A 16,862-nucleotide genomic window follows, 5' to 3' on the forward strand; every position below is an offset into this window, starting at 1 on the left:
TCAAAAGACTGTTGCCTTCTCATCAGAAATTATGAAGGCCAGGAAACAGTTGAATGATATTTTTAAAGTGCCAAAGAAAAAAACAGTCAACCTAGCAACCAGCAAAAATATCCTTCAAAAATGAAAGTAAAATAAATGTGTTCCCAGATGGAACAAAACTAAGGCTTGAAGAGACTCTGCCAAGAGGACAGATGCTTTATCCAAATCAAGGCTTATTCTATCAGGGTGGCATAGCTTCTTTCCTTCCCCATGTTCACTTCTCCCCTTTCCTTTTAGCTTTTTTTTGCTAAAAAGGGTTAATCCGGGAGCAGTTCCCTTAATAATGAGCATGTGGATGACAGTATATTTTCTGAAGTATAAAATTTAGTCATTTGGGTTCTTTTGGTAAGGGGATTTAAACTAATTCTTTACTGTCAACACTTTGGTCGGTGGAGTGATAAGTTTGAAAATGCATATGAATTAATTTGCTAAACCACATACATGTTTTGGAGCATAATCTTAGTGGCAAAATGATGTTACTATTCATTTATCTTGTTTACATGCTGAATGGCAGCTCTGAAAACATTGAATTGAAAAGGAATTGTGATCATTGTTATGAATTGTCTGTGTAACTAAGCCAAGGGTCCTGACATTTGTAACAGATTTCAATTCAGTTTTTAAAGCATTTCTTTACTTATTTAACTGTCTTGGGTCTTAGTTGTAGCATGTGGGATCTAGTTCCCTGACCACGGATCGGACCCGGGCCTGCTGCATTGAAATGTGGAATCTTAGCCACTGGAACACCAACTCATTTTAATAACTCACTTAAGGATTTGAATGTAGTCTTTTTTGTAACCACCTCAGCATTCATTCTAAAATAATAAAAACTATTGAGGTAGAAATTGAAGTTACCAAAGCCTAATAACTGCCACTTAATAGTTATTTCATGTTATTGTGAACTGAACACATCATGGAGCTTCCATCTCTCTTTACTATTTCACGATGACTTCTTACTGAGATGAGCAACACTAACTTTCAAAATAGGTGCCTTTCCTGCCTGCTCTGCCATTTGCTATACTCTTCCATAGACATGACTCTGTAGCCACTGGAACTGTTTATATAGCCCTGTCTGCCCTGTGCATTCACAGAGCCAAAAGAGCCAAATCCCTGTTCCCTTTCCCTGAAATATCATCATGTTAATCTTAGGTTTCAATAGAGATTCCTTCATAGCAACATCGAGGCTAGCGTTTGACTAAAGGTCTGGGTACCATGGTCAAGCCAAGTTAATATGAAAACCATCACAGCATGTATATTACCCCCCAGAATCACTTATTGTAATAAGAAGAAAGCACAACTGTAAATATTTCTACCTTACTGTGTACCAGGTAGCGTACTCATAGATTTGTCTGTGCATTGCACATAATCCTCCCAGCAACCCTTGTAACATCATCTTAGAAATTAAGAAATTGGAGCTCTGAAAGATTAAGTAAGGTGTCCCAGGTCACAGAGCTAGTTGGCAGTAGAGTATTGTCCACACTTAACAATTGACTGTATACACTGTCTCCCTCTTCTCCTTGGTCTAAAATCACCTTTGTATGTTTGAGCTTCTTTACTAGCTTCTTGAAAGCAAGGGTAAAAATTGCCTTTCTTTTCTGGCATCATTCTGTGTAGTGGAATGGATATTCAGTCTCTGATGAGATTGCAGTTGTTTGTCCAGGTCCAGCAGAAGGATGCCTACTCATGTGAGTTCCTCCCTCTTACCCTGCATTCTACAGAGCTGCCTCTCTTCTCCAGGGTTAACCAGAGAAGGCACTTAATACAAGTTTCGTAAAATGAGTTTAATTAGCTGTTTATAGCCAGTGGTGAAGAATAGGAACTTCTGCTAAAAGAATTGTCAAAGGGAAATTAGACGGTATGTGAAATGAAGATCCACTTACTTGTTCACGTGAGTCTTTTTAGAGGTTTCTGTCAGAAACCTATCTTTCTAGCATTTGGAAAGCATTAGGAAAAGTATGGCTTTCAGTTTTCTAAACCTTTGTTATTGTTATATTCTTTGGACAGTGTCCTTGTAGAGTTTAATCAACAGTTGTAAGGTTAAGGAGCAGCAGCTGTTAAGGCAATGACAATATGAAGTAATTATTCATGAATCACTTGCTTACTTTTTATCCTGTTTTTGTTTGTGGTTTTGCTCAGTATTCTCAAGCTAAAGTATGGCTGTAAAGTTTGAAAACAATATGCTTTACCATGAGTATCAGGCTTCTCCATAGCAACAGAACCAGTAGAAAGAGAGGGAGTGTGTGTGTGGGGGTGTGTGTGTAGGTGGGGTGATGGGCACTGAGAGGGAAGGGAGAAGGAGATTGATTTATTTTACAGAACTGGCTCATATGATTGTGGGCACTGGTAAGTCTGAAATTTGCAGAGCATGTTAGAAACTCAAGGAAGAGCTGATATGGCAGCTTTAATTTGAAGACAGTCTGGAAGCAGAATTTTTCCTTAAGGGCTCAGTCTTTTCCTCTTAAAGGTCTTCAACTGATTAGACAAAGCCCACTCAACATTATAGAGAGTAATCAGCTTTATTCAAAATCTGCTGATTTAATTGTTAATCCCATCTTGAAAATATGTTTACAGAAACATCTGAACTGGTGTTTGACCAAATATCTGGATGCCCTGGCCTAGCCAAATTGATAGAAAAATTTAATCATCCTACTATGTATTGTATGTCATCAAAAGAATCTTTTGTGTTGGCCTGTGTTTCCGGACTTAGTGGCCATGCTGCATAATAGCATTTTGGATATGGTCCTCTCATGTTAATTTTCTCCATATTAAGAAACAGACAGTAATTTTAAAGTAAAATTTAAATTTCCTCATCTTTACAAAATGGTTCATAAGAGTAATACCTTTTAACACACAGAAATACTCATACAAAATCACAGTTGTGCTGCTACAGACCCTCATGCTTATATGATCACATAGAGTCAGCAGAGGTTTTGAAAGTAAGAGGGATAAAGACAAAGTAGCAAATCAAAGAAAAACATTTGAGGAAAATTTCATATAAATGTTGACACCATTGACAGGGCATTGTGCAGCTGCTTTGCACTAGTGTACCCATATTGGCTGTTAATTTATTGACAATATTGAAGTGTTTCTGCACAAGTTAATGAATAGCCATTGAATTAAAAGCTCTTGAGGTCCCCTGCTGCTGTGTCTGCCCTTCCCCTAAGATTTCCCCATAACCCAGTAACTCAAAGACTAATGGCTAACATAACAGAGGGCTCTAGGACCCTCTTTACCATAATGGTACTGTTTGTTTGTTTTTTGTTCATTTTATTAAACTGTAATTTACAAGCAGCAAAGTTCACCCTTTTAGTATATAATGCCACGAATTTTCACAAATGCATGCAGTTGTATAGCCACTACTATAATCAAGGTTTGGAACACTTCATTCACCCCAAGAATGTCCTTCGTGTCCCTTAACTTCTCTTCTTAAGGAGAATTAACTTCTCTTCTTAAGGAGACATACCAGTCCCTGGAAACAGGGCGTGTTTTGTATCCCTATATTTTACCTTTTCCAGAATGTTATACAAATGGAATGACATGGGCTGCTGCAAACATTCATATCTGGGGTTTTGTGTGAACATAAGTTCATTCCACTTGGGTAATATCTAAGAATGCATTTGCCAGGTTATGTGGTAAGTGTATGTTTAACTTTACAAAAAGCTGCCAAACTGTTTCCAGCATGATTGTGTTACTGTGTATTAAGTGAAAATCCTTGTCAGTTTTTTTTTTTTCTTTCAGACATTCTAAAAGCAGGTAATGTCTCATGGTTTTAATTTGCATTTCTCTAATGCTTGTTGATGTTGAACACCTTTTCACGTGCTTAGTTCGCATTCATGTACAGTTGGCCCTTGAATAATTCACGGGTTGGGGCGGGTCCTTGGCGTAGTCCAGAATCCACATATAGTCAGTACTTTGTATCTGGGGTTCCTCTTTGATCTCTTCAAGAAAATTAGAGATACCAAGGGAACATTTCATGCAAAGATGAGCTCAATAAAGGACAGGAATGGTATGGACCTAACAGAAGCAGAAGATATTAAGAAGAGGTGGCAAGAATACACAGAAGAACTGTACAAAAAAGATTTTCACGACCTAGATAATCACGATGGTGTGATCACTCACCTAGAACCAGACATCCTGGAATGTGAAGTCAAGTGGGCCTTAGAAAGCATCACTACGAACAAAGCTAGTGGAGGTGATGGAATTCCAGTTGAGCTATTTCAAATCCTGAAAGACAGTGCTATGAAAGTGCTGCACTCATTATGCCAGCAAATTTGGAAAACTCAGCAGTGGCCACAGGACTGGAAAAGGTCAGTTTTCATTCCAATCCCAAAGAAAGGCAATGCCAAAGCATGCTCAAAGTACCGCACAATTGCACTCATCTCACGCTAGTTAAAGTAATGCTTAAAATTCTCCAAGCCAGGCTTCAGCAATTTGTGAACCGTGAACTTCCAGATGTTCAAGCTGGTTTTAGAAAAGGCAGAGGAATCAGAGATCAAATTGTGAACATCTGCTGGATCATGGAAAAAACAAGAGAGTTCCAGAAAAACATCTATTTCTGCTTTATTGACTATGCTAAAGCCTTTGACTGTGTGGATCACAAGAAACTGTGGACAATTCTTCAAGAGATGGGAATACCAGACCATCTGACCTGCCTCTTGAGAAACCTGTATGCAGGTCAGGAAGCAGCAGTTAGAACTGGACATGGAACACCAGACTGGTTCCAAATAGGAAAAGGCGTACGTCAAGGCTGTATATTGTCACCCTGCTTATTTAACTTATATGCAGAGTACATCATGAGACACGCTGGGCTGGAGGAAGCACAAGCTGGAATCAAGATTGCCGGGAGAAATATCAATAACCTCAGATATGCAGATGACACCACCCTTATGGCAGAAAGTGAAAAGGAACTAAAAAGCCTCTTGATGAAAGTGAAAGAGGAGAGTGAAAAAGTTGGCTTAAAGCTCAACATTCAGAAAACTAAGATCATGGCATCCGATCCCATCACTTCATGGCAAATAAATGGGGAAACAGTGGAAACAGTGGCTGACTTTTATCTTTCTGGGTTCCAAAATCACTGCAGATGGTGATTGAAGCCATGAAATTAAAAGACACTTGCTCCTTGGAAGGAAAGTTATGACCAATGTAGATAGCATATTAAAAAGCAGAGACATTACTTTGCCAACAAAGGTCCGTCTAGTCAAGGCTGTGGTCTTTCCAGTGGTCATGTATGGATGTGAGAGTTGGACTATAAAGAACGTTGAGCACCAAAGAATTGATGGTTTTGAACTGTGATGTTGAAGACTCTTGAGAGTCCCTTGGACTGCAAGGGGATCCAACCAGTCCATCCTAAAGGAGATCAGTCCTGGGTGTTCACTGGGAGTGATGTTGAAGCTGAAACTCCAATACTTTGGCCACCTGATGTGAAGAGCTGACTCATTTGCAAAGACCCCGATGCTGGGAAAGATTGAGGGCAGGAGAAGGGGATGACAGAGGATGAGATGGTTGAATGGCATCACCGACTCCATGGACATGGGTTTGGGTGGACTCCGGGAGTTAGTGATGGACAGGGAGGCCTGGCGTGCTGCGGTTCATGGGATTGCAAAGAGTCGGACACGACCAAGTGACTGAACTGAACTGAACCACATTCGTGGACCAACCTTGGATCAAATATTATCGTAGTACTTATTATTTTTAAAAAAATCCACGTTTAAGTGGACCCACACAATTCAGACTCGTTCAAGGGTCACCTGTTACCTTCAGTGAAATGTGTTCCAATATTTTACCCCATTTTAAAAAAATTGGATGGTTTGGGCTTGTATTATTGAGTTTTGAGAGTTCTTTATACATTCTGAATACATGTTTCTTATCAAATATGTGATTTGCAAGTATTTTCTCCCAGTCTGTGGCTCATCTGTCATTCTCTTAACAGACTTAACTAGCCTATATTGTGGTTCTTCATAGTTCACCATGATAGACACGCAATGCAAGATATATTTAATTTAATCCATACATGAGACATTTTCCAAAAAATCCCGTTTGGCAGATTACTATCATATTCCTAAATAACCATTTCTTTTGCCATCCTGGTGGGTAACCAAATACAGATATTTGTGATGCTTATATCTTTAGAACATCTCCTGAGAAAGACTGGACCCACAAGCTCCCTTGAAATTATTTCCTTTTTGGCACCATGTGGATGACTGATGATGATGCCATTTGCTTTTTATTGTTTCTCTTTCAAATTTCTTTCCCTCTGTGTGAAGACTCAAAACAACCAATCTGTATTTGGAACTGCTTAGGTATCAATATAGAACTACTAGGTAGAAGAGAAAATGATCATATTCAATGAGTTAGCAACAAAAGAATCTCATAATACAATTATATAAGGTATGATTTAGAAACAGCAAACACTGTGATATACCATTGGTAAAAGAGAATGTCAGAAAAGACGTTAGCAATTAGATTTGGGTAAGATTAAAGGAATTAGATTTGGGGAAGAGCAACATTTGTATCTGGAATGACAGGATATAGAAAACTCCAGGCCCAATTTGGCCTGTAGGCAAGAAGAGCCATAGCTTATTGAATACAGTGTTCCCTAAGGTAAGGGGTATGATATAGAATTTATAAGGCCACCAGCATCCATGGGGTATCTTTCTGCTTAAGTCCACTCTCTTTGGCATCAATTAAAGTAAGAGGTTCATTTCTTAAAATTTGACCAGAAAGCTTTCATATTTTGACCCTGCACATCAGTATAAATATCATTGTTGTTGTTTAGTTGCGAAGTCATGTTTGACTCTTTTGCGACCCCATGGACTGTAGCCCACCAGGCTCCTCTGTCCATGGGATTTCCCAGGCAAGAATATTGGAGTGGGTTGCCATTTCCTTCTCCAGTGGATCTTCCCAACCAAGGAACTGAGCCCATGTCTTCTGCCTGACAGGTGGATTCTTTACCCCTGAGCTACCTGGGAAGTGTGTATAAGTATCAGTAGCTTACAAAAATGACATTACTATAACAGTTTTGAAGCCCCTATAAGGTTCTCTCCCATGCATGCTCCTCCTACTTCTCTAAGGTTAGCCACTATTCTGAATTATGTATTTATCATTTATTTTCACTGAGTTGTTATTTTAATATATGTAAATACATCCCCATATAGTGTATTTTCAAGTTTTGTCTTTAAATTTGTGTAAACTGAATGATGCTATATATCTTCCTCCATGGTATACTTCTACCTTATAACATTTTGTTTTTATTCTCTGACTTCTCCACTATTTTTCTGCTTCCCTTTAAAGAAAGACTCTTTGAAAGCGATGTCTATATTCACTTTCTCCACTTCTCTCTATTTTCTCACAGCCCACGCCCAGTTAGGCTTTATTCCCAATTCTACAATGACATATGATAAATTGCACAAATATAAAGTATGTATATAGAGAAGGAAATGGCAACCCACTCCAGTATTCTTGCGTGGAAAATTCCATGGACAGAGGAACCTGGTGAGCCACAATCCATGGGGTCTCAGAGGAGTCACACATGAGTTAGCGACTTAACAACAACAATAGCTTCCCTAGTAGCTCAGTTGGTAAAGAATCTGTCTGCAATGCAGGAGATTCCAGTTTGATTCCTCGGTCAGGAAGATCTGCTAGAAAAGGGATAGACTACCCACTTGGTCTTCCGTTGTGGCTCAGCTGGTAAAGAATAACCTGCAATGCGGGAGACCGGGGTTCAATCCCTGGGTTGGAAAGATTCTCTGGAGAAGAGAAAGGCTACCCACTCCAGTATTCTATCCTGGAGAATTCCATGGACTGCATAGTCCATGGAGTTGCAAAGAGTTGGACACTACTGAGCAACTTTCAGTTTCACTTTTCACTTTCATATATATATATATATATATATATATAAATTTGAATAGTTTTTACATATGTATGTATACATATGTATCTCTGAAGCCATCACTGCAGTTAAGATAATAAACATATCCACCACAACCAAAGTTTCCTCATGCCCCTTGGTAATCATTTTTCCTTCCTTCTCTTCATCCTGTCTCCAGGTAACCACTGATCTGTGTTCTGTCACTGTCCATTAATTTGTATCTTCTTGAGTTTTATATGAAACTCTGGCTTCTTTCACTCAGCATAACGATTTGGAGATTTATTCACGATATAGTGTGGATCAACAGTTTGTTTTTTTATTGCTATGTAGAATTCCATTGTATGCATATACTGCAGGTTGTTCCCATTCACTTGTTCGTGGACATTTGTGGGGGTTCTAGTTTTTACCTTTATTTCAATAAAGTGTTACAAACATATGTAGAATGTCTTTTAAAAAAATGTCCTAGACTTAAATTTCCTTGGATAAATACTTAGGAGTGGAGTATTTGGATCATATAGTACATATATGTTTAAAGGTGATTTTCAGTTCTTACATATTTTTGCTAATACTTGGAATAGTAAGTCTTTTAGGTTTTATCCTAGGTGTGTAATGATATTTCCATTATATTTTAGAATTTCATTTCCCTAATGAATAAAGGTGTGCATCTTTTTATGTTTTATTTGCCATCCAGATATCTGCTTTGATATAAGCATCACAAATATCTGTATTTATTTGCTTCACAAGTGTCTTCTCCCAGTCCAAAACTGACCTTTACATTTTTTTTACAGGGCTTTTTGGAGAGCAGGCTCTTTTTATTTTGATAAAGTCCAGCTTACCAATTTGTTCCTTTATGGATCTTGCTGTTCAGTTCAGTTCAGTCACTCAGTTGTGTCTGACTCTTTGCGACCTCATGAATCGCAGCAGGCCAGGCCTCCCTGTCATTCACCAACTTCCAAAATCCACCCAAACCCATGTCCATTGAGTCGGTGATGCCATCCAACCATCTCATCCTCCATCGTCCCCTTCTCCTCCTGCCCTCAATCTTTCCCAGCATCAGGGTCTTTTCAAATGAGTCATTTCTTCACATCAGGTGGCCAAAGTATTGGAGTTTCAGCTTCAACATCAGTCCTTCCAGTGAACACCCAGGACTGATCTCCTTTAAGATGGACTGTTTGGATCTCCTTGCAGTCCAAGGGACTCTCAAGAGTCTTCAACATCACAGTTCAAAACCATCAATTCTTCGGTGCTTAGCTTTCTTTATAGTCCCAACTCTCACATCCATACATGACCACTGGAAAAACCATAGCCTTGACTAGGCAGACTTTTGTTGACAAAGTAATGTCTCTGCTTTTTAATATGCTGTCTAGGTTAGTCATAACTTTCCTTCCAAGAAGTAGACATCTTTTAATTTCATGGCTGCAATCACCATCTGCAGTGATTTTGGAGCCCAGAAAAATAAAGTCAGCCACTGTTTCCACTGAATCCTCATCTATTTGCTATGAAGTGATGGGACCAAATGCCATGATCTTAGCTTTCTGAATGTTGATCTTTAAGCCAACTTTTTCACTCTCCTTTTTCACTTTCATCAAGAGGCTCTTTAGTTCTTCTTCCCTTTCTGCCATAAGTGTGGTGTCATCTGCATATCTGAGGTTATTGCTATTTCTCCTGGCAATCTTGATTCCAGCTTGTGCTTCCTCCAGCCCAGCATGTCTCATGATGTACTCTGCATATAATAAGCAGGGTGACAATATACAGCCTTGACGTACTCCTTTCCCCATTTGGAACCAGTCTGTTGTTCCATGTCCAGTTCTGGCTGTTGCTTCCTGACCTGCATACAGGTTTCTCAAGAGGCAGGTCAGGTAGTCTGGTATACCCATCTCTTTCAGAATTTTCCACAGTTTATTATAATCCAAATCACAAAAGTTTTCTCCTATGTTGTCTTCTCGAATTTTTAATGAATTAGATTTACATTTAGGTCTGTAATTCATTCTGAGTTAATTTTTGTCTATGGTACAAGGTATGGTTAAAGGTCCTATTTAAAAAAAATTTTTTGTTCTCTCAAATCTGCACTTTTATTTAATTTCTTGTAAAACATTTCCATGATAACTTTTGTGTACTCATCTCATTCTAGAAGTTCCTATTGTTTACCTATGGATATACAGTTGTTCAAATACCATTTGTGTAAAATACTAGCCTTTCTTCACTGTATTTCCTTTGTACCTTAGTTGGAAATTAGTTGTCCATGTATGTGTGGGTCTGTCTCTGGATACATTGTCTACTCTGTTTGCCTGTTTTGGCACCAATAATACATTGCTTTGATTACCGAGAAATTTTAAGTCTTAAAATTAAAAAATTCTAGCTGCTTTGCATTTCTATATAAATTTTACTATCAAAGTTTCAATTTATGTATGTTTTTAAAGTCCTGTAATTTTAATTGCATTGTGTCTATAGATCAATTTGAGCAGAATTAACATCTTAACAATATTGCTTCTCCTAGCCTATGATCACAAAAAATGTCTTAATTACTCTGCATTTTTTGTAGGGTTCTGTGTATATGTCTCAGACCCCTTTTGTCTGATTTACCCTCAAGTATTTCATATTTCAAATAGTATTATATGTGGTGTTCAGAGTTTTTTTAAATTTCCAATTGATTATTGTACCCAATAGAAATGCAGATAATTTCCAATAACTGATCTTGTATCCTCCAAACTTGCCAAGCTCACTTATTAGTTCCAGTAGGTTTTTTAAAGATTATATTGGACTTTCTACATACAGTCATGTCTTCTGGGAAGAAAGACAGTTTTACTTCTTCCTTTCAACCTGGTTGCCATTTCTTTCTTTTTTTTCTTTATTGTACTGGTTAGAAGCTCCAGTAAAATGATAAATAGAAGTAGTGAGAGCAGACATGTTTGTCTTGCTGAATTAATGGGAAAACAGTTTTTCAACATTAAGTACAATATTGATGGTTGTTTATCAGATTAGGAAATTCCCTTCTATTCGTAGTTTACTGAGAGTTTTTAAATTACAGATGCATGTTAAATTTTGTTAGACCCTTTGTCCACATCTTTTGAAATGATTATATTGTTTTTCAGGCTTTAATATAGTGAATTACATTATTTCCATAAGATTACTACAATCTTAATTAATCAAGTAAACATCATTTGGTCATAATGACTTTATACATTGTTAAATTAAATTTGCTAAAATTCTGTTTAACTTTTTCCTGTCTCCATCTATGTGTGATACTAATTGCTTCTCTTTTCTTGTTATGTGTTCATTTGGTTTTGGTGTCAGGATAATGATGGCTTCAGAGAATGAGTTGAGAACTATTCCAGTCTTTTAACTACAAGTTCAACTTCATTTATAAATGTAGGGCTGTTCAGCTTCTGTGTATCTTGTGTGAGCTTTGCTAATTTGTTGTTTCTTACCCTTTTTTATCTGTAGAAACTGAGCAATGTCTCCTTTCTCATATTAATATTGGTAATTTATGTCTTCTCCCTGATTAGTTAGAGGTTTATCTAGTTTTTAATGTTCTCAAAGTTCCAGCTTTTTTGTTTTCATTGATTTCTCTCTTACTGTTTTCTATGTTATTGATTATCTTGATGCTCTTTATTATTTCTTTTATTTACTTAGGGCTTACTTTACTGTCTTATTTCTGGTTGCTTTAGGTGAGAGCTATGGATGCAACACATCTTTCTTCTATTGATATAATGACCTTTTCTGCCGGTTTTAATATCTATCTTGGTTGTTTCAGTCATGTGATTTTTTTCCCCTCATTGTACATCGTATTTTCCTGCTTATTGAAAAGCCTGGTAATTTTTGGTTGAATGCCAGGTAGTGTGAAATTTATGATGTTGATTGAGTGCTGCATATTTTTGTTTTCATGTAACTGTTCTTAATATATGTCCTGGGATGCATTTAAGTTAACTGAAAACAGTTTAATCTTTCAGATATGGCTATTAAGGATTTGTTGGGTGGGAATGGAATGGTGTTCAGTCCAGCACTAATTACTCACTGCTCCTGAGATAAGATTCTGCTTGGTGCCCTTTGAATTGTGATGTTTAAGTCTACCTGATAAGAGCAGGAGCCATTTCCAGCCCTGTGGGATTGCTGGGTGCTGATAGTCTTAATCTTTCCACCTCCTCCTTTTTCTAGCCTTGGGTAGTTTCCTTGCATGTTTTGATCAGTACTCATCTGAATATTCAAAGGGGGCCTTCTGCGAATCTCCAGAGTTCTATCTCTGTGCATTGTATCTCTCTCCCCTAAGGTTCTCTGTCCTGTGAACTCTTGCTGTTTTGGACACCCTGAACTCTTAGTTCCTTGTCCTCAAGTTAAGGTGCCTGCCAGGCTGTGACTGAGTTAACTCTTCTTTTCAGTCAAGTCTCTGCTCAAATGTCGCCTTTTCAGACTTTCTTTGATTGTGTTATCTGAAATGGTGCAGCTCTCACTCCCCTCTTCTCTCTCTCTTACATATGTGTATCTTTTAATTGTCCATCTCTCCTCAGTATAATAAGCTCAATTCTGATCTTAAGTATGTACCTAACAGAACTTCATGCTCATATGTATCAAATAATGCATACAACAATGTTCATGCAGCCCAGCCCTGGAAACAGCCCAAACATTTACCAGTACTACACAGCAGTGAAAACGAATAAACTATAGTACACGCAGTAGCATGGGTGTATCCCAGGAAGATAATGTTGACAAAAGGAGCCAGACACAGAATTTTGTCCTGCTGTTGAAGAAGGCAAAGCCAAACTATACTGTTAGAATTTGAAAAAAATGCTTCCTTTTGAGATACAGGTTTTGCCTAGTAGGAAGGCCACTGTGGCCTCCTGAGGTTCTTTTGGTTGAGCTGAGTGGAGAAACTGAGTAAAATTAATTGAGTTCTAGGTCAGATACTATCTCCTCTGTAGAACCTTCTCTAATTCCCTGGACAGAGTCAGTTCCTCCATCTTCTCTAACCCAATACTAGAATAATTATATTGTTAATTATATCATAATTATTACATTTTTCAAGGGAAGGAAGTCATTTTTTTTCTTAATTTAAGTGTCTTGACTTGTGTATAGTAAGTGCCTTGGGAATATTTTCTGATGAAATAGTGCCCAGTCACTCTCGTATCTTACTCTTTGCTGCCCCGTGGACTGTAGCCTGCCAGGCTCCTCTGTCCATGGGATTCTCCAGGCACAAATACTAAAGTGGCTTGCCATGCCCTCCTCCAGAGGATCTTCCTGACCCAGGAATTGAACCCACGTCTCTTACATCTCCTGCATTGGCAGGCGGATTCTTTACCACTACCACCTGGGAAGCCCATTTTCTGATGAAAGGAATGAGTAAATGTAGGAACTTGTAATGAACAAATAAGCCAAGGGCTTCTGTCTTCCAGTACTGTACCTTCTTCATTGCCTGTCTCTAGTCGAGCATAGAGAGATTACCTCGTATTGTGTCTGGAGAGTCAAGGTTTGTTGGCACCTGTTTGTCATTAGAGAAGAAAGGTGTTGAGACTTTTAGGTAACCTGGTGATCTCAGACAGGAAATGGAAAGAGATTGGACTCCTGAGTTTTAGTAACCCTGTATAGCCAAAGGAATAGCAGTGTCTCTGCCTTCTGGTTATGCATGGCTGTAGGGAATAGTATTTGACTTGGCTTATTCAGTAGACCCTGCCAAGAATATTTTCTCCACAAGTTTATGGAAGGACCCAGTAAAGTTATCTGCTGCCATTAAAAATCTGTTTGCTCTGTTGGGTGTTTTCCCCACACAAAAATTCTGTTAAACCAAGGTATTATAACTTAACAGAGTTCTCTTTGTTCCTTTTAACTTTGAAAATTTCAGTAAACATAAACTTTGAAAGGGTAAGAAAACGAGGATAAATGGAGCTTACTAAGCAAATTGTGTAGACCCAATGAAGGAAATTCCTTCCAAGTTTGTCCTTACTGGCAATGCCTGGACCTCAGTGAAGATTTTAGCTGAGTTCCAAATGATGAGTCTAAATTTCTGTGCCAGATTTTATTAAGGAACCCAGGATAGCATCTGTTCACTTTGAAAAGAATTTTGGCAATTCAGCAGTGTCTTAAAATTCTAAATGTATATTTTGATTAACACATTTTTATTGGCACGTATAGTCATTTCCTTTTGGCTAACACTACTGTGAATGTGTGTCTTTCTGTAGCTGTGGTGCTCCTATTCAAGTTTCTGAGGTGAAGCTGCTTTCCTTTTCATCAGGGCAACTAACTGTTTTCCTCCCTGCTGAGGTGAAGGCCGTAGGGACAGAGAAGGATCACGTCCTGCCTCTGCAGGAGCTGGCCATGAGGACTCTGCATCACACCTACCACGCTTCTCTAAAAGGTACATGGGACCTCTCTTTTTTCCCCTACTTCTCATTCAGTGAGCTCAGGGATTGTGTTCCATGCTGTTCTGATGTTTACTTTCACAATTGTGGTAAAATGTACCCGACATAAAAGTTGCCACCTTCAAGTGCTCAGCTCAGTGGCACTAAGTACATGTGCCCAGTTGGGCAATGGGACATTTTTTATAAGAGAAAAGTTTTAATATTTTGTCAACACTGATCCCTTCAGCAACCTCTACAGACACAGAGAAGCGTTCACTGTGTCAGTCAGAAGAACAGGTTACATGTTAAACTATGTGGTTGAAGTTGAAAGAAATTGGTTTTGGGGAACACATATTTGGTAGAAGTGAGAAGACTGGCAGAGGTACTTTCTTCCATAAGAAAAAATGTGCAGAGATCTTACCCCTAAAGCAAAGTTGGTACTTCTTCCAACATAGCAGGTTTTTGCCTTGCACTCTTCTTACATCTGAGAATTTTTATACGTAAAGGGAAATTAATTCCAGGACCCTTTGACAGTATTACCACAGGATGCCAACTCTTGGTTTGGAAAGTCTTTGGTAGTGTATATATGTCTTAGGTGATGTGGAGTGGACCTGATATGCTTTAAAAAAGCACTAGGCAACGTTAATGAGAAAATACATTTCAGGTATTTTTAAAACTGCTAAATGTTTTGTCCTTGCTTTTAAAAAAAGAAAAGTTCATGCAAAAACATCCAACATTAACCTCCCAGGAATATATTAAATTGTTTTCAAAAACTGAATAGAAAACTGAAATTATTCACCTATGAAAAAATTACATTTTTCAAATGGTTATTAGTAAGTCTGGACAGATACAGAGGTTAGTAAGATGATTTGTATTTCCTTCCCAAAGATGGTTCAGTGAATTTTAGGTGTCACCTCATCATGACTCCATCTCTCTCTCCTGGTGTTCACTGTCAGTAGCAACCCAGTGTACATTTGTGCTCAGGATTGCCCAGACCACTAGGATATTTTGCTTTAAACATTTATTTTGTGTGCTCAGACTAAACTAAGGAAAAAACCATCCCATTTTTATTAATGACAGCTCATGGAAGGGAGACAGGGAATCATTATTTTTCATTTTCTTTGATTTCTTTGTTTCCCCTTTTCATTCTTTTCAGTAAATATAATTTAGCTTGAAACATTCTAAATCCCCAGTAGATTTAGGAGGAACTTAATGAAAGTCTGTTTCAATCTTCAGTTGCAGATCTTTTTTTATTCTCTGTCTCTTACAGAAGTTTGCAGACCCTCTCTGGGTAAACCCAACAACCTTTTTGGTCTTTGTTCTTAAAGAATATTTGGCCTTACTCTTTCCTTGCTTCCACCTCAGGACAGCTCAGGTTGCTCTTGAAAGAACGGACTTAGGGTTTCTCTTAGTGTCTGAAGTATAAAAAAAACTTTCCAAATAATGTTATGTTTTCATTCAGTGCCTATCAGATAACAAAACTGTCCACATGCAATACTTTTCACTAACCGAATTTACTTGTTAACAGTGAGAAGTATTATAAGAAGCCTAGATCAAGGATATCTCATTTTTTATTTGTGCTTTTTTTTTCTCTTGTGTTCCAGATCTGGACTTTCTGTCTCCAGTCTCGTTACCCAGAAGTCTCCTGGAGCTGTTGCACTGCCCCCTGGGGCACTGTCACCGGTGCAGCGAGCCCATGTTTACGATTGTCTACCCCAAGCTCTTTCCCTTGAGAGAGACGCCAATGGCAGGGCTGCACCAGGGGTAATCATGCCTAAGTGGGCACCAGGGCTTATACCTGGGCGAGGGGTGGGAACACGGGGAGGGGTGGAGGACACACGTAAAAGTGGTGTCAAGTCAGCAGCTTGAAAGGGGCCTAGAGTGCTTCCTGCCATACAACTAAATGAAACAAGTGCACATTTTCAGTATCATAAGAAAACTGGGTTTCCCTTTATTACATTTGTGGTCTTGTGAAGAATGGTTTTATTGTATATGTTATTTAGAGAAGCTCATTCTTTGGAGAAGTGTTTTCCTGCCGTTCCCCTATTCACAATAGTCTTTAGGCAATAAGGAGTGTAAGAACAAAATATTTGTTATATAATGGGTCCAGCCCAGCCCTTCTATTTAACTCACATTGCTAACTGAAAGTGTGTGGCTGAACATTGTGTGTGTGTTTCTGTTTTGAATTTCTAACACTTCCAAATGGCATTCTCTTGCCACTCTGTTTCTTGGCATGGTGCCTTGAATTTGCAAAGAATGTTAACTAAATAAAAAACTCCATACTGGTAGTTTAAAAAGGAATACCAGACAATTAAAAATAGGACATGAAATGAACTCCTCCATTAGCCCTGCCTCAGCTTATAGATTTTCTAAATTTAGGATCTTCTAAGTTCGCATTTTTCAAAGTTGAAAAAAAAAGATGCTGTAATACCTCACTTATCCTCAAATGTGGTATTTTGGGTTAGTACATTTTTCAGGAAAACTTGTTACCCCTATTCAGTCCCAGAAGCGTTTCCTTTGTAATCATTTTTGTAGAATGAGAGCGAGCGTGGGCAGGGTACTGAACCTCTCAGAGCCTCAGAATGGAGCTGGAACAGCCTGCTGGGCAGGGCATCTGAGGATCAGCAGAC

General features: G+C 38.4%; 1 protein-coding gene across 6 annotated transcripts in view; it reads left to right on the plus strand.

Moving 5' to 3' along the window:
- The window catches only part of LRRC28 (leucine rich repeat containing 28), a 211,562-nt gene that overhangs the window by 158,223 nt on the left and 36,477 nt on the right, over positions 1-16,862 (plus strand). For all 6 annotated transcript variants that reach the window (XR_016035672.1, XR_016035673.1, XR_016035675.1 and 3 more), the window contains 2 exons: positions 14,074-14,249; positions 15,837-15,996. Coding sequence is in view for 2 of the 6 variants with exons in the window: in XM_055417715.2 (XP_055273690.1) it covers positions 14,074-14,249; positions 15,837-15,996 (336 nt within the window). In the remaining 4 variants the exon portion in view is untranslated. The remainder of the gene's footprint in view (positions 1-14,073; positions 14,250-15,836; positions 15,997-16,862) is intronic.

This window comes from Moschus berezovskii, chromosome 21 (genome assembly GCF_049115385.1).
Source record: "Moschus berezovskii isolate FMDL1 chromosome 21, NW_MosBer_1.0, whole genome shotgun sequence".
Taxonomy (NCBI): domain Eukaryota; kingdom Metazoa; phylum Chordata; class Mammalia; order Artiodactyla; family Moschidae; genus Moschus; species Moschus berezovskii.